This window comes from Apium graveolens, chromosome 8 (genome assembly GCF_009905375.1).
Source record: "Apium graveolens cultivar Ventura chromosome 8, ASM990537v1, whole genome shotgun sequence".
Lineage (NCBI taxonomy): Eukaryota > Viridiplantae > Streptophyta > Magnoliopsida > Apiales > Apiaceae > Apium > Apium graveolens.
Genome location: NC_133654.1, coordinates 243,541,185 through 243,564,300, shown reverse-complemented (window position 1 = coordinate 243,564,300; position 23,116 = coordinate 243,541,185). Strand labels below are relative to the sequence as shown.

Sequence of the window (23,116 nt, the reverse complement as noted above, 5' to 3'; positions counted from 1 at the left end):
CTTTTATTCATTTTTTAAATATTTCTAAAAAATATTTAAAAGTAATACTCTACTGAGAAAAATCCGATACTTCACTATTAGTGGAGTGTCGATATTTTGGATACCTTTTTTCAAAATGGATATTTTGGGTAAAAAACATCTAAAAAAGTTATTTTTCCCTTTTTAACATTTTTACGATTCTGCCAGGTGTTAAAAAAAGTCAAAGTCCCTGGAAAATATAGGAAATACAGGTGCAGGCAGCAGCATGACCGTGTGATATTTTGGGATTTTTACTATGTTTTACGAGACGGCCATTGCTAAAAATCTCACCGCACCTACAATCGACTTCTGAATTTATTTCTTACTACGATTTTTAATTTAAACTGCCATTCTTATCACTCTGCCTATACACACAATTACTTGTACGTATATATATATTAACCCCACAGGTAGGGTTTTGATCTTACACAAATACAATCAATTTTCTCGTTAATGGCGCTCTGTACGATTTTCACTGATCAATTCGACTTTTAGTTTGTTGTGAGGATTGATTTTGCTCTCATCATGTTCGAAGCACACGTAAGATTTTAATTTCATTTCATTTATTCGTTTGTTTTGTTGATTGTTATTTTTTTTTTCAGTTCTGTTTATAAGTTGAAATAGTTGTGATTATTATACGATGAGTTGAATTAGAATCACGAACTTATTCAAAATTGACAGGGGGGGAGAGAGAGAGAGTTTTTCAGTTCTATTCATAAGTTGAAATAGTTTTGATTATTATGTAATGATTTGAATTGAATTAGAATCACTAATCAGAATCAAGAAAGTACATGGGGAGAGGGGGAGAGAGAGAGAGAGGCTTTGTAAGCTTGTATTTGTTGGTACATGGGGAGAGGGGGAGAGAGAGAGGCTTTGTAAGCTTGTATTTGTTGTTAACGAGTGTGATTGATCGGATTGCTATTTTTTGATTTTACTTTTATTAATTGGTTTAAACCTCATGGTGTGTGTCCGGAGAGAAATTGTATTATACTATACTAGATAGCATCAGTGCGTGATGATCGTTGTTTTTACTTCGATTTTTTCAACTGTGATAATTCGGAAACTCTTTGTTACATTTTTTTTGCTTGCATATTAGTAAATAATTGAGTTGTATCATGTAGGTTTTGCACTTGCTTCGGAGGTATTTGGGTGAGTATGTTGACGGTCTTTCAGCAGAGGCTTTAAAGATCAGTGTATGGAAAGGTATGTCGTTTTTTTGACAAATAATTGTGTTGAATAGTTGATGAATCTTTTGTTTAAATCCTTACATATTGGAATTCGATTATGGGATAATCATCTTTAAAAAATCTACAATAACTAAAATCAGAGTATGAATGTCTATATGGACAAATAAATAATTTACTCTATACAAAAGCTAAGGTATGTTGTGCGGTAAGGTATGTTATGAAGAATTCGTGATCTGTTGTCTTAAAGACTTGCGTGAGAAAATATTAGTGGCAACGTATCATTCTTCTCTGGTGTAGTACAAGGGTGGGTAAAGGGTTAAACAAGGGGATAAAACACCTAGCTCCACAAAGAATCTGCAAAACACATAAATTAGAAAATTTATTTCATATAATTCAACTCTATTTAATAATGAAGTTTACAATTGTTTATATAAAGATCCTAAAAATTTAACTAGAAGGAAACAAATCCTTTTCTTATTCCCTATCATATCTGGAATATTCCTACGAATATATATAAAGGGAAATTTATTATATATTTCAGTTTTAAACAATTAGACTCCTAATAATTTAGGAATTGGGATATTATAATTTATACCGATTCCAATAACAGTCCTTACATATACTCATTATTATTATAATGATAATTGAGAAATGCTAGAGTCCCCAAAAGCGTTCTCGAAAGTGTTCACAAATGCTGAATTGTCGTAGTGCTATTAGTTGTTTGTTCATTAATGAAATGGACCCTCGTCTATTAATATGAGCTCCACGAATGAAATAACGCCACTCTATTTGTGAACATTTTTGGGATTTTTTCGGGGTATGTAGTATTGCCCATAATAATTTCAAGAGTGAAGTGGACTTTGTGTACCTGTACTCTAGTCAAGACACCTCTTGAAATCTTCTAGTTGAAAACCGAGCACAATCAATATGAACATTTGATTTTCGTTATATTTTGTGGCATTCCCCTACTTTGGCTAAATTCTGTTCAGGTATATTGGTGTGGTCAATATTTTGACAGTTATAGTGGGTTTATAATTTATATAACAAAATTGCACTCTATTTTATCCCCCATTATGCTCTTTTTTGCATATTCCAAACCACGATACACTGAACTTGTAGCCGAATCTAAATCCCCCCCAATTTTCCTCATTAAACTAATCAAGCTTACTAAGCCTCCTCAACAACTTACCCACATCAACCACATCCTAAACTTGAGCTTCCAGACTAGACCCAAATATAAAATTCACATCAAAATCAAGGTTGAATCTAGAATCTTGATAAAATTTTACCTCATAAAGCTTCTTTGACTTCAAGATCAAAGCTTTATTAACAACTTCGCAACTTCTTCGTCTAACTTGACATCAACAAAAATTATAAATAACAAGTCTCAAACGATGACATAATGGCAAAAGGAGATAAATTTGTGGTTTTGGGAAGTGGGAATTTATGGGTTTGATTGGATTTGGGGAAGAACTGAACTGGGTCGGGTTTACAACTTATTGGTCAATTGTGAGCTCTTGTGAGTTGAGTGGAGTGAAATTAGGGTCAGTATCGTTGGGGTTCTCTTCTTTGGCAAATGATAATTTTGGCTTTGAATGTGTGCGCAAATTTTTTAAAAATGTTCAGAGATTTGGGGTTGTGGACTTGTAGAAGAGACAATGTTACGTTTTTGTCTAAATTGCCTAAATTCACATCATACACATATTTGGGGGAAAGACAATGATATCGATGACTTTTGCCTAAACTACCAACGATGTTAGTACAAACAGATGGAATGCAACAAAGTGTAATGATAATCAAATGTATGTATCGCATGTGCACGGTTATGAATTAGAGTAGTTCAAGTGGTGTCTCGACTACGATGCAGGAACATGAAGTGCTCTCTACTCTAAATTCAAATTCTACCTACTTTTATGACATTAGGAGAAAATTAAAAATGGAGGGAAAGACATACTTTATTCATAAAAATTAAATAAGGGATGACTTAAGATTCTTTAAAAATAAGAAAAGGCAGGAAGCTCTTAACTTTTTAAATAGCCACTAGGACGCTGTTGGAGCAAGATATTGCTTAAAATACCTTGTATTTTAACTTACCAGTTGCTCTTGGAAGAATGAGAGTTTACTTCAATAATTATCTTCCAAATCGATAGTTGGATAAACAATTTATTTAATATGGATTAGAAATATTGCAAAGGATACTGGATATTCGCTTCTTTAATCATGAAGTCATGTTTGCATAGGAACTCAACAATGATATATTGTTTCAATTGATGCTTGTTTAGCTTGTTTCATAATTTCAATGGCCTTATATAATATTTTTATTTTGTTATTTATTTCATTTGTTCTACATTTTTAGGCGACGTGGTCCTCAAAGACTTGAAATTGAAGGCAGAGGCACTTAATTCACTACAACTACCTGTGACAGTCAAAGCTGGACTTATCGGTACAATAACACTTAAGGTACCTGATTAAATGTCAAGGTTAAGGAATGGTAGAAAGTTGGTAAAATAAGATTGATTAATGGGATATGATCTATTTCTGCAGTGAACTAGTAAATTAGTAGAAAACCAATTATATCCTCCAATTTTTTTCATAGATTCTTGTTGATGTCTATGCCTAATAGTAATCCGCACCCTCTTCTAATATAGTTAACCTACTAAATTAATCTAGAGTCACTTCACTTTTATAAATTAATTTATGAGGAGTAATTTAAGCCACCTAAATCCTTGCTCTAATCGTGGTGCTTTTATTCTTTCTTAGAGTCATATATAAGGATATGGTTGTAATAACAGTCCAATAGTAGAACATGTAGGATCTCTTCATTATTAGGGCCTTTAAGTCAGTTATCTTGTCAAAGGTTAATGCTTTTTAATTATGTAGATTACTACAGATTTAGTTCTTTTACTTGATAATACACCCATTTTTGGGAAAAATGACGCATTGATCTTGGGTTCGCAATAAAGCCACAGTTAGCGTGGTAAAGTTCCATAAATTCATATAAGAGGTTGGGTAACTTTTAGAACATGAACTATAGGAAATTGCTTTATAAAATTACATAAAGTTGTTAAAGAGGAACTTAGGCAGTGAGCTTAACGAGGACACCATGCATTTGATTTACGATTTGCGCAGGTCCATGAGATATACACGTGACAACAAAAGTATCCAACTTTTTAATAGACATTTTGGTAGACTTTTACTTGATGAAGGTGACAGAGCGTTTAACAACATTTTTTTTAAAACTAGCATGTTATCATGAATTTGGGTCTTCAACTTGTGCAACAGGTAGTTTTTTAAAAAAATATTTTTAGGGATTAAATGGTATAGTTCATTTGTTATTAGTCCCGGTAAAGCTCCCAGGCAGAGTTTTTTTTGAAACGAGGTCCCTTAAGATGTCTATTTGAGATTTGGAGTGTCGATTGTTTAAAGCCAAAGCAACGCACTGCAAGTCTAGATTGCTTACAAGGCAATGTTAAGAAGTGTGTCCAAATGGACCTTTTATAAATGAATGCTGAAGTGAAGATAGTTTGTTATCGAATGTGCTTAAGGAATTTTTTTAGCAATTTTTTGCATCATTATAAGCTTCATCAAAAATGACATTTACTTATTCATGAAAATGTAGTTGATTATACAAATAGTAGGGTCTTCTAAAGAAAGGAAATTGTGTTTCTGTGGATAAGCGCCATAATCGCAGACAAGAATTTGAAAACTTTTTAGGACGGTAACTATAGAAAATTATTATTAGAGCACCATTTAATGAAGTTGCTGGATGGAACTTGGCCTGTGAGCCTAATGAGGAAACCATGCATATGTTTTATGTTTGTCAAGTTTGATATTTATGTGGAAATAAAAGGATCCAAATGACGTTTGTGTACAGTTTTGGTGGGAATGACCTGGGTGCTTGGTAACAATTTATTGAACATACATGTTCTCATGGATTTGGTTTTTAAACTTTGAGTTGTGCAGGGTAGTTGTCTAAAAGTTATTTCTATTTGAGATTCGGACTTCTGGTTGTTCCAAGCCAAGGCAACCTGAATATTTTAAGGGTATATGGACATGGCATCCATTAGTCATGAATGACTGCTAAAAGACCCTAAAATCTTTGGTAGGGTATTAGAAAGTACTTGAGTGACCCAGAGCATTATCTTTAATTCATACCAAAGACTCAACTTCTTGAAAATAAGTGTTTGGGTTGGAGCTTGCAAATTTTCTACCCATATGAATTGTTATGTGGGTAACAGTTACTCACTTTTATGAAAAAATAAATAAATAAGTCTCTTACAATCTAATTTAAGGGACTTAAGTAAAAAGTATTTTTAAGGTGGCTTTCATATTAGTATCCACAAACAATCACTTGACCCTTCTTATTTTGACAAATTTTTGTTTAAGCTACTATTTGTGTAATTCATGTGTTATGTTTTCTTTCAAAATATTCTGTATCATAGGTACCTTGGAAAAGTCTTGGCAAAGAGCCTGTGATTGTGCTCATTGATCGTGTGTTTGTTCTTGCTCATCCAGCACCTGATGCGAGGTCTCACAAGGTAGGTAATATATTCTCGTTTAGTTTATGCATTTTTTCCAAAGCACTTGCATCTACCCATTTTCTAGAGATGTTTTTTGGTTCTAATTTAAATTCTCGTAGGAGGAGGAACGAGAAAAACTCTTTAAAGCAAAGCTTCAACAGATTGAGGTGATCCTCCTAAATTCATAATGCTTGTTGCGTACAGTTCTTGTGTTCCTTCAACCTAGAATCCAAGTAGAGTATGAGCATGTGTTTGTACCATTTTCTATTTTAATATTCTTTTTGTTACATTATAGCACTACTCTTTTATTGCCACATATTTCTAGCACTAAGCATGTAGATGTCTTTTGCAAGTTACGCCGCCCAACGTACACGAGTTACATCCTTATTCACACTCTAATTAGTTATTTGAAAAGAATGGCCTGTTGAACCCCAATTATTATTCGTTAAAACATTTTTTTTCTTGCCTCGTTTTTTAAGAGTCCCTAATAATTGTTTATCTAGATCTAGGTTTCACGTTTCCCTCTCTCTCTCCCTCTCGCTCCCCCCCTCCCCCCCTCTCTCCTTCTCCCTCCCCCCCCCCCATATATATATGTATGTATTCATGCATGCATACGATTTTCCTGTAAATTTATCGATGTCAGTTGCACGCAGGAAGCTGAATCAGCTACACTTGAAGCGGTATCAAGAGCAAAGCTTGGAAGTGTAATGTCCCTAACTCTATGTGCTTCGCTTTATTCAGTCAGTGGCATTAACCTATTCCACGAATGATGATATTCTAATGTACAAAATTTCCCGGGAGTGGATGAATTGATTGTCAGAAAAAAATTGCTAATATATCTCAAAGAAGCCAAAAATGGTGGTTTGTTCGGTTCTCAAGAATAGATATATATTATCACAAGAAATCACAGTTCAGACTTACTTGCTGAGTGTTAATGGAAAATTAATGCAAGCAAATGTGTAAGCCCTAGACTAAATGAATCCATAGTGAATGAGAAATGTGATAAACGTTGAAGATCAACAAATTATTCCAGAAACATGTATGTAGAAGTCATTGCTATTTATCCATTAAAATCATTCTCTGTGTATTTCACAGTTCAAGCATAAGCCTGTGCTGATTCTCCCGGTTCCCCTACAGTTGGCCGGAATATTTAACGTGATCTCCCCATTTAAAATGGAGTGAATGCCTGTAACAAAAGCATGCTAGAAGCAAATTTGAATATATGTTAGGGAAAAGCAATTTAATTTAGGGATTTTGTTCCTTAGGAACATCTTTAGGGGATTTCATCACTCTCAACTCCTCAATATGTAAAATACATCCATTAAACAGTGTTCTCTCTTTAAAAAATTCAATTTGCCACTAAAAGAATATTTTTATTATTGTATTACTTCTATCAGTTCTATGTACCTTTTACATTTTTAAATTATTATAACTACTTCAAATAGGAACTTTTTTTTGGATGAAGTATACTAGACAAATGAAAAGTGGGTTTTGTGGTTTGTCATTTTCCTATCAACGCAATACAGCTTTCTTTTGACCAAAACTGCTAATTATGAGTCTAGAAATCCAACCATGGCTTTCGGTTGGGGATGCCCTTAAATTGGTAGTTTTGTTATTCATGTTAGGTTCTATTGGCGGGCAGAACAATAAATTTTTTACAGTTATTGCGAAGTAATTGATTGCAGAATTTTATTATACTACCTTCACATGTAAAATTTACTTCCAACAGCTTTGAAGTATCATTTTTGTTTTTAATTTATGGCTAAGGTTTGGTCTTATAGTTGATAGTCCAATTTAAAGAATTTTTTGCCTGGTTAACTTTTTGCAGGCACCTTCGGGAAATTCTTGGCTAGGTTCTCTAATTTCTACAATCATTGGGAACCTGAAAATAACCATTAGCAATGTACATGTCAGATATGAGGATTCTACAAGGTTTCTGCACGTGCTTCTGTTGAAGTTGAACTTCACTTCTGAAAAGATATATCCTTTCTGTGCATACGTTTTGTTCTGAACATTCATTGATGGTTCTGGTTCCGTAAAAATGTAAGACTGTCTTTTCTGCTGTAGCAATCAAGGAAATTCATTTGCTTGTGGTGTTACTTTGGCGAAGCTTGCTGCTGTTACGATGGATGAGCAGGGGAACGAAACTTTTGATACAAGTGGCGCTCTGGATAAGTTGCGAAAGGTTAGATCCATTTTCCCGGTATATGTATTTGTTCAGATTAATATTCATTGAGTGTTTAAGGCCTCTTTTTTTCTCTTAAAGCCTAAGCCTGTTCCTGCCAATGCTAAAAAAATTGACGTTTAGGAAAGTGGTAATTGTGAACTTGAATAGTTCTTCTGTAAAACGGAAATGTCTTAATAGATGGTATTATTCATCATTTTTTTTGATTTGGGTATTTAAGGTCTCCTTTGCCTCCAAAAGCCTGTTATTGCCAGTTTAGAAAAAGATTAATATTCAGAAAAGTAGTAATTTATAACTTGAAAAGTTTAGCTTCAAAATGAATTTTAGGCTTCGTGCACATTATAGGTGTCCCAGTGTTTTACCACCACAAGAGTGGTCATTTCTGCAAATTAGTTTACACACGTGGTTGTGAACGGCTTATTACGCCTGTATTCATGCAGTTGAATTACTATGCTAACTATACCTGTTAAATTGTTACCTCATTTCCTGTACTTGTTATTTGGTATTTGCCCATCGCTAGTTTTGGTTTTTATGTATCTACCCTGGTTAGAACTTATATGTTCTTTTTGTAGTCTGTGCAACTTGAAAGGCTTGCCATGTACCATGATTCTAACCAACTTCCTTGGAGCTTGGATAAGAAATGGGAAGATCTTTCTCCTAACGAATGGATTGAGGTATGCTTTAATCATTGAAGACTAGAAAATGATAATAGCATGGATTGTTTAATCAGTTAAAAGGTTTGGTGTGTACTTTCTCTAAAAAGGTTGTATTTTTGGAATATAGATCTTTGAAGATGGTATCAAAGAATCTGGTAAAGGCAGTGGATCAGTGTCTAAATGGGCTCAGGATCGCAACTACTTAGTTTCTCCTATCAATGGAGACCTCAAGTATCATCGTTTGGGAAATCAAGAGAAAATTAATATTGATGACCCATCGGAGAAGGTTTCTCTGGTCCTTACTGATGTGTCCTTGACAATCACCGAGGTGCTAAAATCTTAGTTGGTTCTATTGTCTCTGACTTGTTCACCACTTTTCTCTTGCGTTCTGTTTTTCGATAGCGAAGTTGTTGGATTAAACAGAAATTAATAGGTGACAAGATTTTTAGCGACAATTTGATTAAAATTTAATAATTTACATAGTATGAGAATTTCTTTAGATCTTATCAAAATCTTTGATTTTTTAATAAGGTTACACTGCCTCATCATTTCATTTTTTATTCAATATCTGGGAAGAAGTATTATGACTCCTCTGTCCATTGTTTCTCTTTTGTTCGTATAGTAACTTAAGGAAAACAAATTTGTTTCACTAGTACTTTCTGTTGGAGTAAGAGAAAAAGTCTCATCTTTAACTCTTTGCAGGCTCAATATTATGACTGGATTAGACTCTTCGAGGTTTTGTCAAGATATAAGACATATATTGAGGTGTCTCATATCAGACCCATGGTGCCAGTTTCAGAAAACCCATATATGTGGTGGCGTTATGCTGCTCAAGCTAGTCTACAGCAGAAGAGAATGTGGTAAATTGCAATGACCTGTTCTATTGTGTGGGTTGTTCACATCATGTCTGTGATTCCCTTGGGTGTATCATAACTGGAATATGTTCTTCATTAATTGGTTCACAAATTTTATCAATTAAAGTGTGGTTCGATATGTAATAGAACTATTGCTCCACCCGTTAACATAGTTTGCTACACTTTTTCATGCCGAACACATTTGAAACATATTGAAAGTACTTGTGTATGTAGAGATTATATATTAAGATATATAACATTTTTATTATTGAATTAAAATGGAATTTGTTTGGGGTTGTTTGTAATACAATTCACAGGAAAATAAAGCGTCACAGACAATCTGCTACGCAAGTAGTGTACATTTGTTTTGACCGCAAAGAACAAGTTTAAGTGTATCTTAATACTTAAATATCAACTTCTCTATTTTATCAGCTATAGATTCTCTTGGGACCAAGTTCAGTTCCTGTGTCATATGCGAAGACAATACATTCAGTTGTATGCTAGTTTTCTGCAGAAGACGTCAAATGTTGATAACAAAGAAATGAGGGAGATTGAGAAAGATCTTGATCCTAAAGTGATACTTTTGTGGAGGTATGTAGTCTTTGTAAATTATGCGAGAATGTAGTTCATATCTCTTATACTGCACTTTTAAGAGCTTTGGTAAGTGCGTGTGACTAAATTAATATATCCTTAAAGTTCTTGCTGTATTATGCTATCATTTACAGTTTCATTCTTATTTTTTTACTTCTTTTCTGCCATGTCTGTACTTAGTCTTGTCATAGTCTGGAACCATGGAACTGTTTTTTGTTATCAGAGTGTCAAGAACTTTCTTATTACAGCAGTGCTCTAAGCTTTAGGTTGTAAAATGTAAATAATGAGGATGGACTGCATAAAGATATTGAAGTGGTCGAAATGCTGTCTTTACTATATTATCAAACCAAATCTCTTTTTTTCCAAAAAATAAAATACAACACTGAGCTATATCAGTGTACAAAAGACACATCTATCTATGTCCTCGAGCAAAGAGTATACACTTTAATATGTTTATTTTTGTATGTAATCTTTTCAATTTTGTTTGTCTGACAAAATACTAGAACTTGTAGCCACTATACTTGTTTTGGAAAGCATTGCTTGTAGAGAGAAGAAAATGTAAAATTACCTTACCTATGATAGGTAAGTTAAGTGAACAAAACTACACCGTTCAAACATAGAACTTTAACATAGCCAATGTACAAAACATTTTAAAACTAACAGAAACAAACAACATATGTGATTTTCTGTGTTTGGCAGCAGAACATTGTATTCTTTTCTGCATTTTTTATAAAGAAATTCATTATTCGTAATAGTTCTACAAAGGTTTTGCAAGCATAAATACTTGTCCAGTAGCGTAAGACTGTGTTCTACAATGTGGTCTGGCCGCGGTCAGCTAAGTTTAGCAGAACCTTGTGTTTTGCAATAGGGTTCTGCATTGTTATACAATGTTCTGCATTGCTCCGACCAATGTAATCAGAAAACTACAGAGTAACAAGAGTTGTTGAAGGAGTGGGGCTGACTAGTTTTGTTAGAGATGAAGAGAGGGGCGACAAGAAAAGAAGAAAGTTGTGGTATTGTCACATCATTCGCAATCCTTGCATTAATAAGAAGCAGCCCAAATTAAACCCCAAAAACTACTGTGGTTTTCAAGATCTTACAAAAAAATCTGCAAACAGAATTACCTATTCTGCACAAGAACTCTGTTCTGCAGCAGAACTCTTTACGTATAACCCAATATAGCACTAGTGTATATCCCTAAAATCATATCCAACATAAAATTGATTTAGAGTGCTAAACAATAAAACCTTGATGACAGAAAAACACATGGAGGAGGTAGCACGTACTCTTACCAGAATAGATGATTTGAGGAAAGCACAAGTTTAGACCTTCGTGCATGCATCATTATTGGATGGAAGTCACTGCCGGAGAAGATGGGTGAAGCCGTTGATATATGAAGAAAAGGAAAACGCACATTGTTTACTTTTATTTTTATTTCTCATAATTTTATAATATAAAGTTGTGTTTTTACTAGTTTATCGTACCTATCATAGGTAAATTAATCATATTTTCCTGTTTCTCTTATTTACATATATGTACATTTCAACATCCTATATCAACAGAACTACCATTTGTTCCAATACACTGACCCTTTTAATTCATTACCATTTGAAAGACAAAAATTATACGGCCCCGCACCTGCTATTGTGGTTATAACTAGCTTCAAGTTGATATATGCCCATAGTAAGTGTAGTTGTCCTGCTAAGCCTGCCATAAACTCGTACCGGCCTTTTTTGTTGATATAACATTCTAAAAAGTAGAGAAATGTGGTAGTCTTTACAAGGTCACATTTAAAAAATGTATACCAACTACTAACAATCCAATGTTATTTGTTTTTTGGTAAAGTGGCATTTCCAGGTTACTTTTACTGAATTAAGAAATTGTAGGCTACCCTATTTCAACGGTGAGTGGCACTTCACTGGTTGACCAGGTCGTGGCATGCAAATCCTAATCCAAGAAAATGTTATGACCAAGAGTTATTTCAGTTTTTACTTTTAAAGAAAATTTGGTCACTGCTAGTAATGATACAGTTGCCGCACTTAGACTTGTCGATAACTTGTGTCTGCAGTGATCACACAATTATGTTCCTTTGGTTGTAAAGTGGGTCTAAATTTATATGTTATGTTAACCGGTAAAGGTTTGGGTTTTAAAAAGGTTCTTTTCCGCACTTTGAGTAGTTTTATTACAATCCATTTGTTCTTGAAGTTTAAATCAGTTCTGTGTTTTTTCCTGAATCTTTAAGAGTTCACGTTTGGTGGATTATGTGTTTGTTGCAGGTTTCTCGCACATGCCAAAGTTGGATCTGTAAGATCAAAGGAAGAGGCTGAGCAGAGGATGATAAAGAAAAAAAGCTGGTTTTCATATACTTGGTTGGTTACTTTGTAGGCAATTTATTACAATTTTTGCAATTCACACATACATGACACAATATGTAAATATATAGTCTGTTCATTTTTTCTTCCTGTACATATCTACACTTGTATTTAAATATTGAGTTTATGTTTAATGATGATATCATTATCATTGTCACCGTCTTATTCCATGAAATCTTAGGCGTACTCCTGAAGATGCCTTACCTGAGGAGAAAGATGCACAAACTGAAGAGGAAAGATTTACTAAAGAAGAATGGCAGGCAATCAATAGTCTGCTAAGCTACCAGCCAGATGAGGATTTGACATTTCATTCAGGGAAGGATGTGCAAAATAGAACACGATATTTAATTGATATATTGGTTGGTTGTGCTGCTGCCAAGATCGTTAATATTAGTAAAACAGAGATTGTTTGTGGTAGGTTTGAGCAACTCCACGTGTCCACAAAATTAAAACATGGAAGCACTCACTGTGATTTGACACTAAAATACTATGGCGTATCTGCCCCAGAAGGTTCACTTGCCCAGGTTAGGTTTTTCAGTTTGCATGTTTCTTTTTCTACAATATTAATGTCTTGCAACATCAGAATATTTTCCTGGTTTGTTTTGGTTTTTTTATTTTTTTATTTTTTTAATTTCGTAGTCCACAAGCACATTACTGTCTAAAGCTTATAGTGACGGTTGTAAATATATGCCTCTAGTTGGCTTTTCAGTTAACTGAAACTTTTTTATGTCGAGTTATTGTTTGGTTTTAATGATTAGGAATTTCCTTTTTTTGATTGAAGTAGCGATGTTGTTACTAGATTTAAAATCAACCAAATGAATATTTGATGTTTTCCTGGCTTTATACTTTTTTACATTTGCAGAGTGGCTGTGATGGGCAGAAGGTAAATGCATTAGCTGCCAGTTTTGTATACTCACCAATTGGGGAAAATGTTGATTGGCGGCTTTCAGCAGCAATCTCTCCTTGCCATGCCACAGTGAGTTTTGTAGATTATCTTTGCTTATGTTCTTGTTGTACTATGGGTCATAGTAGATTGGTTAAAACACATCTTCCTTGTAATTGTTATTTTAAGAAAGGACGTTACTGGTATATAAGAAGAAGAAAATGCATGCAATTTTAAATTATAAATATAGGGTGCTTCTTCATAATACCGGGTTAGTCCAGTATAGTGTTCTCTAACATGTACCTATGCATTGACTTGGTATCTCATGTACATATGACAGATGTGACCATCTATCAATTGACATACCAGTCTCAATTTATAATTATCGTCCTAATAACAATAATACTTGACTAGTTCATCTAAAAATTATGATACATATTAATCAATATATTGTTTAATGTTACTTGAAGCTATATAATTTGTATCATCATTTTAAGGGATATTATTATGCTAATATTTATATGATGCAGCAAATTAAACATGATAAAACTACTAAATTAAATTATCGAAACATAAAGTTAACAAATGTCAATGATTGTCTAGTGCACAATAGATTGCCTCTAGGGCATAAACACTAACAAAATAATTAATTTATAAATATAATTATCTAGAAGATAGTAATGGTTGTTATTAGTTTTGAATAATAATAATTTGAAGAGAAATTGTAATTTAAATAGCTGAATAATATTTTTGACTATTGTATATATGACTTGTGTTCTTAACTTCTTGTACTGATTAATTAGTATTTTTGTAATTGTTTTTTTTGTAATATTGTTATACATGATCTTGTAAGATTTTATATTTTTTCTTTCATATGTTTTCATGTGAGAAAGCTGCCTACGTGTGTGTGTGTATGTGATGTCTTGCTTGGGATAAAGCGAAGACTTAATATTGTACTTTGTGTATGATTGATTAGAGGGACGTATGCAACCCTTCTTCATATTGTATACGAGTCTGAGATGTCTGGTTTTTAAAAATCTATTTCTGAGTACCTTGTACTCCTGGCTTAGTTACTGCTTGTTGTATCTGCTGTTTCTTATAATGATTTCCGTAATTACCTTTATGTACAGTTGTTGGCTTTTTGGTAGAGTTTGATGTTTGTGGGTTAGATGAGCTACATGTCTTTCTTTTTTATATGACAATGTCTGTTTTTTTAATTATTATTTTGATGCTTTTTTAAACCTCTAGTTGTGAGCATATTAAAAATTATGCTTGATAAACATTTTATGAGGTGAGTCTACTTCGCCAAACCTTTATTTTCTTGTCATTCAACCTTCTTATCCATGTATTATGAGTTTACTGCTGTAGGGTTGATGCTGTTGTTTTGTAAATAGTAATCTAAAATTGGATGTAACAACCGTTTGCTTGTTTAAATGGTTTTCAGGTTTACATAGAAAGTTATAATCGTTTTTTTGAGTTTCTGAAGAGAAGTAAAGCGGTTAGTCCTGCTGTTGCATTGGAAACTGCCACTGCTTTACAGGTAATGTAATGTTGTCAAAGATTATTTGCATTATAATTCTTTTTCAGTTACTAATTTGTTTCTAATGGAAATTGCAGAATAAGTTTGAGAAGGTGACTCGTAGGGCTCAGGAGCAGTTTCAAATGGTGTTAGAGGAGCAGAGCAGGTTCTTTTGAATCCATTCTCTGGAAAATACTATTTTCTTTTCATAATCGACTTTGTTTATAGTGTGTTATATATGTAATGTACTTGCTATTGTCTTGCATATCTAGCCAGTGTCTTTTTGGAATTACCGGTTGAGTTACTAGGTAGAGAATAGAGGCCTTATTATAAATGATGTTACAACGTATGTGGCATAAGGTTATAACTGTACAGCAATTGCATCATGTAAAGCTAATAATGTGCCTCGTATTGTATTTGGATGGTGTTTAAGATGATCATGAAGATATGAACCGCTGAATTTTAAGATTTTTTTTAAGTTTAGCTAATGTAATTAAGAATTACACCTGTTTATGAGTGTATTTGTGTACTCCGCCTTGCTACATTCAGAGGTCAATCATCTTGGCATCCATTGTGCTTTGCCGGAGGCTTGGTTTAGCTCCCGTTGCCAGTCTTGATATTCAAATTTCAGTCTGTTTCTGGATAGAAATTGATTGGTATTATTTAAAAAGAGGAATGTCTGATGGATTTACTGCCCGTTGTATCTTTGTCTCCTCCAATACCAACCAAATATGTCTTCTAACCAGGAAATGATACAATATTGACTGGTTAAATACATCATTTAGAGTTAATTTGTTCTAAGTAGACCATTAGGTTTAGTTCTTTACTGCAATGTTCTTCTGTTACTCTATTGGATTATCATAATTGTTGTTATTTGGGTTTGGCAGTGTTCATGTAATTGTTTCTTATACATTTATGTTTATGTAATATCTACTGTCCAGGTTTACCCTTGACATTGACCTTGATGCCCCAAAAGTTAGAATTCCTATCAGAACCAGTGACTCGTCCACATATGATAGCCAGTTTCTTCTGGATTTTGGTCATTTTACATTGCACACGAAGGTATAATTATATTATATTATTTGAAATTTCTTCCTACTACATCAACTTCACTATTTTTGTCTTTACCCTTTTAGGAGTCCGATCCTGTTGATCAAGGAAATAGTCTGTATTCTCGTTTTTACATATCTGGAAGGGATATAGCTGCCTTTTTCACAGATTGTGGTTCTGACAGTCATAGCAGTATATCAGCATCTTCAAACTTTGATAACCAACTCTCTCTATCTCCCGGTGCTGATAACTTTTATTCTATAGTTGATAGATGTGGAATGACTGTAATTGTTGATCAGGTACTGATCTTTTGTTTAAAGACATCATCCAACGTTAATGACAATTTATTTGGTTATACTTGAATGAAAGAAAAGTAGACATACATTAATTTAACAATTTTATTCTGGTCGTTAAGCTGAGTTGTACATCTTATACTTTAATCTCATTTCTCTGAAGATTAAAGTTCCTCACCCAAGTCACCCATCAACTCGTATTGCTGTACAAATGCCTACTCTTGGCATTCACTTTTCACCAGTCAGATATTCTCGACTTATGAAATTGTTGGACGTAATGTACGGAACAATTCATAATGGCACTCAGCCTGTTGGTGGAAATTTTCACGATGAACTTGCACCATGGAATCCCCCAGATCTTGCAGCTGAGGCACAAATTCTTGTTTGGAAGGTGTCTGCCGTTAATTTTAGATTGTTTTCTAGAATCCTTCCTTTGTATGATACAATTATAAACCAGCATTTTATTCTTCAGGGAATTGGCTATTCTGTTGCTGCGTGGAAGCCCTGTTTCATTGTGCTTTCTGGATTTTATCTTTATGTACTGAAGTCTGAAATGTCCCAGAGTTATCAAAGGTGCTCCAGGTAAAGCTTCCCATTACCATTCATTTGGTTCATTATCGTGAATTAGTTTGTAAAAGAACTTTCCAGTCATATATTCAGCGTGATTCAACAAACTAAATGTTCTCTGTGCATGTTTTCATTGTTTTATTTCTATATTTTGCAGCATGGCTGGTAAATATATCTTTGAAGTTCCTCCAACCAGTGTTGGTGGTTCGACATCTTGTATAGGTGTTGGTGCAAGAGGCCTTGATAGCCAAAAGGTTGTCCATGCTGACTTCAGTCAATTACTTCCTTGTATCTTGCAGTACAGTTCCATACAGTTTATGGGTTTGGGCAAGCATGCTATATTTCATTTGTAGTTTTCAGATGTTACTTTATAAGTTACAATGATTCATTTTATTCCGTGCTAATTATGATTTTTCCTTCTTATTCTTTAAAGGATTCTAGAATCCCATTCCTCGCAAGACAATCAAAATTAATTTCTCTGACTAATTACTTTAATATCCCAGTTTATTTCCAGATTTAACAGCTGGAGATAGTTGTTAAAAATACACATAAACCTTGGCAAAAGGTTGGATAAGATATAAGAAGCTAAAAATGTGCTGATGCTTCATTTACTTGTGTTTGTCGTGGAAATTTTGATGTGTTGTGTTATTGTGTATATCTTCTGTTCCTTTCAACAAGCAGCATTCGTGTAACAAACAATTCTTGAATGAGGTATTCTACTCCAGGGATTATTTTTGATTGTTTGAGTACCTTGGTGTGGGAGGAAATTTTAGATGTAGGAATTATGATCTAGTGTGCTATCCTGATGTCAACTTTATGTTGTGAAGGTTTTTTCCTGATAAAAAAATTAAAGCATTTATCCCATCTTTCTTTCTGCAGGCTCTGGAGTCTTTCAGTACACTTGTAATAAAATTTCGGGATGAGGAGCAGAAGGCTTCTTGGTTAAGGGGACTTACACATGCAACATATCAAGCTTCTGTAAAATTACATTCATTTTGCTCTTTTTTGTTCACTAGGATAATTTAATACACAAAAAGAATGCAGTTACCTTTATTAAGAAATATTGTCCATTTGCTTGTGTGTAGGGCCTTCCTTCTGTTGACGTACTTGGACAACATGACGGCGATTCAGTGTTTCCCAGAACTAGGTCGATGAACCTAAAAACAGCTGACCTTGTTGTCCATGGAACATTAATGGAAACAAAACTATCAATTTATGGGAAGGTATACGTACACGTACTTCCAATAGAAATTTGTCTCTTTCATCATGTGCATCAGAAACCGATGTCATATCACTTATCACCGCTTTAAAATCTTATTAGACATGAGACATCATTAAATTCTTTGGGTGTTCTTCCATTTATCTTTTTTTCTTTTTGATCATCTTATATTAGATTGGAGATGAGGTCGATAAGAAGCTTAAAGAGACATTAATTCTGGAAGTTCTTGCTGGCGGGGGAAAGGTATGCCCAAAAACTCTTTCACGAAATCATCTATCCTTTCCCTGTTATCTTAGCTCGATATGATCATGTCATTCTCCTTGGTACGCGTGATTTAGATTCTTTGTGGATATTGCATATAAGATTTCTGGTCTTCACATAATAGCTTCCAATTTCTTTAGAAGTATATGCTTAGCTCGATATGATCATGTCATTCTCTTTGGTACGCGTGATTTAGATTCTTTGTGGATATTGCATATAAGATTTCTGGTGTTCACATGATAGCTTCCAGTTTCTTTAGAAGTATATGTTTTCTTATAAATTGCCTAACAGGCCAACAATACTTGTTCCTTTTCTTAATAAATTCTGCATTATAGCTCTATGTTACAGGTAAGTCCGAAATTCCGTTTGGCTTTTTATGATTGTATAATCCCAGATTTTGCATCTAGTCGAATATATGTTTTTAATTATGCTTCTGTAGGCGTTTGTTGGACTGTGATGCTTCCTTATGATAGATAATTTAGTTTCATAAGAAATTTCAATAGTTTGAGCTTTAAAACAATTTTGTACATGTCGATTATCAAATTTACAATGTTGCCTTGATCCATTGCAGGTGCATGTTGTTCGTTGTGAAGGCGACCTAACTGTTAAGCTGAAGCTGCATTCTTTTAAAATAAAAGATGAGCTGCAAGCTTCCTTAATTTCGTCTCCTCAATATTTAGCTTGCTCTGTCCAGAAGGATGAAGATTCATCTGCTTCACTTAGTAACTTGGAGTCTCAAAAGAATGAGCCATTGTCAACAGAGGATTATGACATCTTCAAGGATGCCTCAACTGATTTTTTGTCTTCTACCGATTCCGAGGCTGGAAATATTGATAAGGATCTTGCAGAGGAAATAAGTAATTCTGCTGATGTATATTATGAGGCTGAAGATGTTGGAAATTCTCAGTTTGTTTCACTTACATTCTTGATCAGGACGTCTAGCTCACCTGATTACGATGGCATTGATTCAAAGGTACTGTAAAGTAAACAGAAGACTTGAAGGCAACAAACACACACTAATGTTCAATACTGGTTGAGCTACTCATTTGTCAAGATAATAATTTCTGCTTCTTTTTTTTTGTCTCCTTTCTCAGTTGATAGTTTGTATGTCAAAACTGGAGTTCTTTTTCAACAGACCAACACTTGTTGCTTTGATCGGTTTTGGCCTTGATCTGAGTGCTGCAGATGGTGGTTCTAGTGTACCATATGAAGATTTATTAGATGACAAAGTGAAGATAAAAGACTCTGGAGACACATTTGTTAAAGGATTACTGGGATATGGGAAAGGTCGTGCTTTATTTTGTTTGAATGTGAATGTTGACAGCGTTATTGTGTCTCTCAACAAGGAGGATGGTTCCCAGCTGGCTGTGTTTGTGCAAGAAAGTTTTGTCTTGGACCTCAAGGTAAAGGAGAACGTAGAATCTGCTGTCTTTACTTGCCATGTTTTCTATCCTACTCGTGATACCCTTTTTATTAATTTAATAAATTATCTTATCTTGTATCTGTTTCTAATTTTATTTAATTCATTGTTACCCTTCTTGTTTGAAGGTTCATCCCAGTTCTTTATCCCTTGAAGGCACATTGGGAAACTTCAGGTTGTGCGATCTTTCTTTGGGCAGTGAACACTATTGGGCTTGGCTTTGTGATATCCGGAACCAAGGGGCTGAATCCCTTATCCAGGTATATATTAGGTTTGTCTGAAGTTATCACATTAAATTCTTAGGACTACTTTTTTTTTCAATTGCTCTGACTTTAGACTAAGGCGGTTCTTGCTATTTTTTGTTGTTTTTTCTCCTCAGTTTAAATTTAACTCTTATACTGCTGAGGAGGATGATTATGAAGGATATGATTATAGTTTGCAGTGCCGTCTTTCTGCAGTTCGAATTGTTTTCCTGTATAGGTTTGTCCAAGAGGTAAGCTATGTGATTCCACACGTAATGTAAGAGGTATTCAGTTTAATCATTATTTCATTAACTACTTTTTTCCTCTGTTCAGATTATATTAACTTAATAAGTGATGTAATATTAAAAAATTATTAAACATTGTTCTGCCTTTGATGGATTATAGCACACACAAACTTGCAGATAACTGCCTACTTTATGGGACTTGCAAGTCCACATACAGAAGAAGTAGTTAAATATGCGGATAAGGTTGGTGGCTTTGAGTGGTTGATTGATAAGAATGAGATTGATGGAGCTTCCGCTTTGAAGCTGGACCTTTCATTGGATGCTCCTATAATAATTGTTCCAAGAAATTCTACGAGCAAAGAGTTAGTACTTCTTACGACTGCTCTACAATCCCAATTGACCTCTTTATTTGTTGAACTTTATGGCTTGTCTCTTATAGCAAAAAGTTGCATTAACATTTTGATAATGAATACTGTTATGTCTTAGATGCTCTACTTTACGTGTATTGAGTTTTGATCAACTTGATATGGTGTCTCTTTGCACTGAACATTAGACTGGGTAGTGACAGATGTGTTGATGATTAAGTTGTGGTTCTTGTACCCAACACAGGATCAAATAAACGGGTAACTGGCCAAAGTGGCAGCTATATTCAGTTTGAGCCTAGTGCCCTTTAGCAATTTACATGGTTTAATTGATTTTCTTTTTTAAGAATTATATGATGTTCAAGTATCTTCCATTTATTTAGTAATGTTATTCCTCGAATTATTTGATCTTCAAGTATCTTCCCTTTATCTAGTGAATTTATTCCTCGTGGAAGCTCTTGTAGCCACACAAAAGCTTATCTGTTTCATTTTGATTATCAGTACTCATCTTCTAGCATTTCCGTGATAATGGAGATATAAGGTTTACTAGGAATATTTAGGATGTTCCGTCTGTCCCTCTTCTTCAGTCAACAATGATTATTTCTTTTAGCTAACTAATCGACTATGATATTTATAAATAATGTATCACATTTTTCAATAAATTCGTAGTTCTTAGTGCCGACTTTTATGGAACCTTGTGTATATTGATTTCATTTACATGTTTATTATATTGTTCACAAATCTTTCTGCCGCTGTCATTTTTCTATTATTGGACCAGTTTCTTGGCTGATTTTTTTCTGTGGCCTTGGTCCTATATTAAGCATATATTTGCTTCTCTAATCTCTAGTCTGGACATAATTGATCTAGCACCTTTATTTGTGACATTCGATATAAATTTTTGACACTTATTTTTTTAGCTAATTCTTAGTAAGACTTGTTTATTGTAAATGCAGTTTCATACAACTTGATCTAGGCCACCTGAGGGTGGAAAATAAATTTAGCTGGCATGGGCCTGAGAACGATCCTTCAGCTGTCCATCTTGACATCCTTGATGCAGAGGTATTTATCACATTGAAACATAACATATTGATTTTTGGAAACCTGAAATTTTTGACTGATTGATTTTTGCAGATATTTGGAATCAATATGGCTGTTGGAATTGATGGTTGCCTAGGTAAACCCTTGATACGAGAAGGCCGGGGTATTCATATTAATGTGAGGCGTAGTTTAAGAGATGTTTTTCGTAAGGTTCCAACTCTTTCTATGGAAATAAAGGTATGTTTGATCATCTGTGCTTGTCTTCTAGTTTTTTCTTGTTTGGTGTACCACCATGATTGAAGAGAAATTTTTTAACTGATATTTGTACTCTTGGTTTTAGAAGACATTTCCTATTAGCATAGTTATTAAGACGTCGCCTACGACGCCTAGGCGGAAAGTCGGTAAAAAAAGAAAAGGGCGACGCCTAGGCGGAAAGTCGGTAAAAAAAGAAAAGGCGTCCCTACCGTCTTGATTTTAATCGGTTAGGCAAATTAGGCAGCGCCTAGGAGAGTTAGGTGGTACCTAGGCGATGCCTAGGCAAGTTAGGCGGTGTCTAGGCGACGCCTAGGCGTACATTAGGCGAGTTAGGCGTTCAAGTATATGTAAAGTGTGATTGTTTTTAATGTGATTTGACTTTGCCTATTTTCGTCTTTAAGTAGTTAAATTTGTAAAGTTGTACAATTGAGTATTGAATCATCATACTTATAGCAAAAGTCTCAAAATTAAACAAACTAAAGTTAATAAAATCTATTTGTTTCAATCAAATAAACTAATGTCTACATTAATGTAATTAATATGAAAACCAATCAAAATGTATGTACATAATATCTAATATATAGATGCCTATATTTAGTAGAACGCCTAATTCGCCTAATAAATGCCTAGGCGGGCGGCTCACCGCTTAGGCGGGCGCCTCACCGCCTAGGCGGGCGCCTCACCGCCTAGGCGGGCGCCTCACCGCCTAGGCGTCCAGGCAGTTCGCCGTCGTATTTGTTCGTCTTTACGCCTTGACAAGTATGCTTATTAGTTTTATATGGTTTTTGTTACGACTAAACTTTTCATTTAAAATTGTGTCAATCAAGGGATAAAAGTAAATTTTATCCTCTTGCATTACTCTAAGTTATATGCGATTGTTTTTCCAAGTCGAAAGGCACCTAACTCTTAATAAGTGGCTTAATGGTTGATTACCCACTAATATAGGTTTATTCATCTCAGAGGGATACATGTTATCTTTGCTACTAAATTCATTTTCTAAACAGGTCGGTTTCTTACATTGCGTAATGTCTGATAAAGAATACACCATCATTCTCGACTGTATCTCGGAAAATTTGAGTGAGTCACCAAGATTACCTCCTAGTTTCCGGGAAAGCAAGGCTGACTCAAAAGGGAAAATACCATCACTGGCTGATAAGGTTAACTCAAGTAGCCAAAGTATTCTATCACGTACAGTTACCATAATGGCTGTTGAAGTAGATTATGCATTGCTTGAATTGTGCAACGGTATCCATGAAGAGTCACCTCTGGCTCATATTATTGTAAGTTTCCTTCTACATAAACATAGTTTTGTTTGGTGGAACCTGCTGACCCTTGTTTCTTCTTTCGGTTTCTGTTTTCTTCTTTCAAAGGCCTCTATA

The 23,116-nt window shown here is 34.3% G+C and overlaps 1 protein-coding gene across 1 annotated transcript in view; it reads left to right on the top strand.

Annotated features, from left to right (window-relative positions):
- The first annotated feature begins 283 nt into the window (after positions 1–283).
- Positions 284–23,116, top strand: part of LOC141676578 (uncharacterized) — a 46,409-nt gene continuing 23,576 nt past the window's right edge. The window contains exons 1-33 of the mRNA XM_074482250.1: positions 284–558; positions 1,140–1,221; positions 3,562–3,669; positions 5,652–5,743; positions 5,845–5,892; positions 6,379–6,429; positions 7,554–7,657; positions 7,793–7,910; positions 8,483–8,584; positions 8,694–8,894; positions 9,269–9,426; positions 9,853–10,011; positions 12,288–12,380; positions 12,565–12,907; positions 13,246–13,359; positions 14,711–14,806; positions 14,884–14,951; positions 15,727–15,847; positions 15,922–16,134; positions 16,292–16,519; positions 16,601–16,710; positions 16,853–16,949; positions 17,575–17,673; positions 17,781–17,918; positions 18,089–18,157; positions 18,747–19,148; positions 19,270–19,578; positions 19,724–19,855; positions 19,975–20,088; positions 20,260–20,444; positions 21,398–21,503; positions 21,576–21,719; positions 22,742–23,017. Of these exons, the coding sequence (XP_074338351.1) occupies positions 544–558; positions 1,140–1,221; positions 3,562–3,669; positions 5,652–5,743; positions 5,845–5,892; positions 6,379–6,429; positions 7,554–7,657; positions 7,793–7,910; positions 8,483–8,584; positions 8,694–8,894; positions 9,269–9,426; positions 9,853–10,011; positions 12,288–12,380; positions 12,565–12,907; positions 13,246–13,359; positions 14,711–14,806; positions 14,884–14,951; positions 15,727–15,847; positions 15,922–16,134; positions 16,292–16,519; positions 16,601–16,710; positions 16,853–16,949; positions 17,575–17,673; positions 17,781–17,918; positions 18,089–18,157; positions 18,747–19,148; positions 19,270–19,578; positions 19,724–19,855; positions 19,975–20,088; positions 20,260–20,444; positions 21,398–21,503; positions 21,576–21,719; positions 22,742–23,017 (4,695 nt within the window). The 5' untranslated portion in view covers positions 284–543. The remainder of the gene's footprint in view (positions 559–1,139; positions 1,222–3,561; positions 3,670–5,651; positions 5,744–5,844; positions 5,893–6,378; positions 6,430–7,553; positions 7,658–7,792; positions 7,911–8,482; positions 8,585–8,693; positions 8,895–9,268; positions 9,427–9,852; positions 10,012–12,287; positions 12,381–12,564; positions 12,908–13,245; positions 13,360–14,710; positions 14,807–14,883; positions 14,952–15,726; positions 15,848–15,921; positions 16,135–16,291; positions 16,520–16,600; positions 16,711–16,852; positions 16,950–17,574; positions 17,674–17,780; positions 17,919–18,088; positions 18,158–18,746; positions 19,149–19,269; positions 19,579–19,723; positions 19,856–19,974; positions 20,089–20,259; positions 20,445–21,397; positions 21,504–21,575; positions 21,720–22,741; positions 23,018–23,116) is intronic.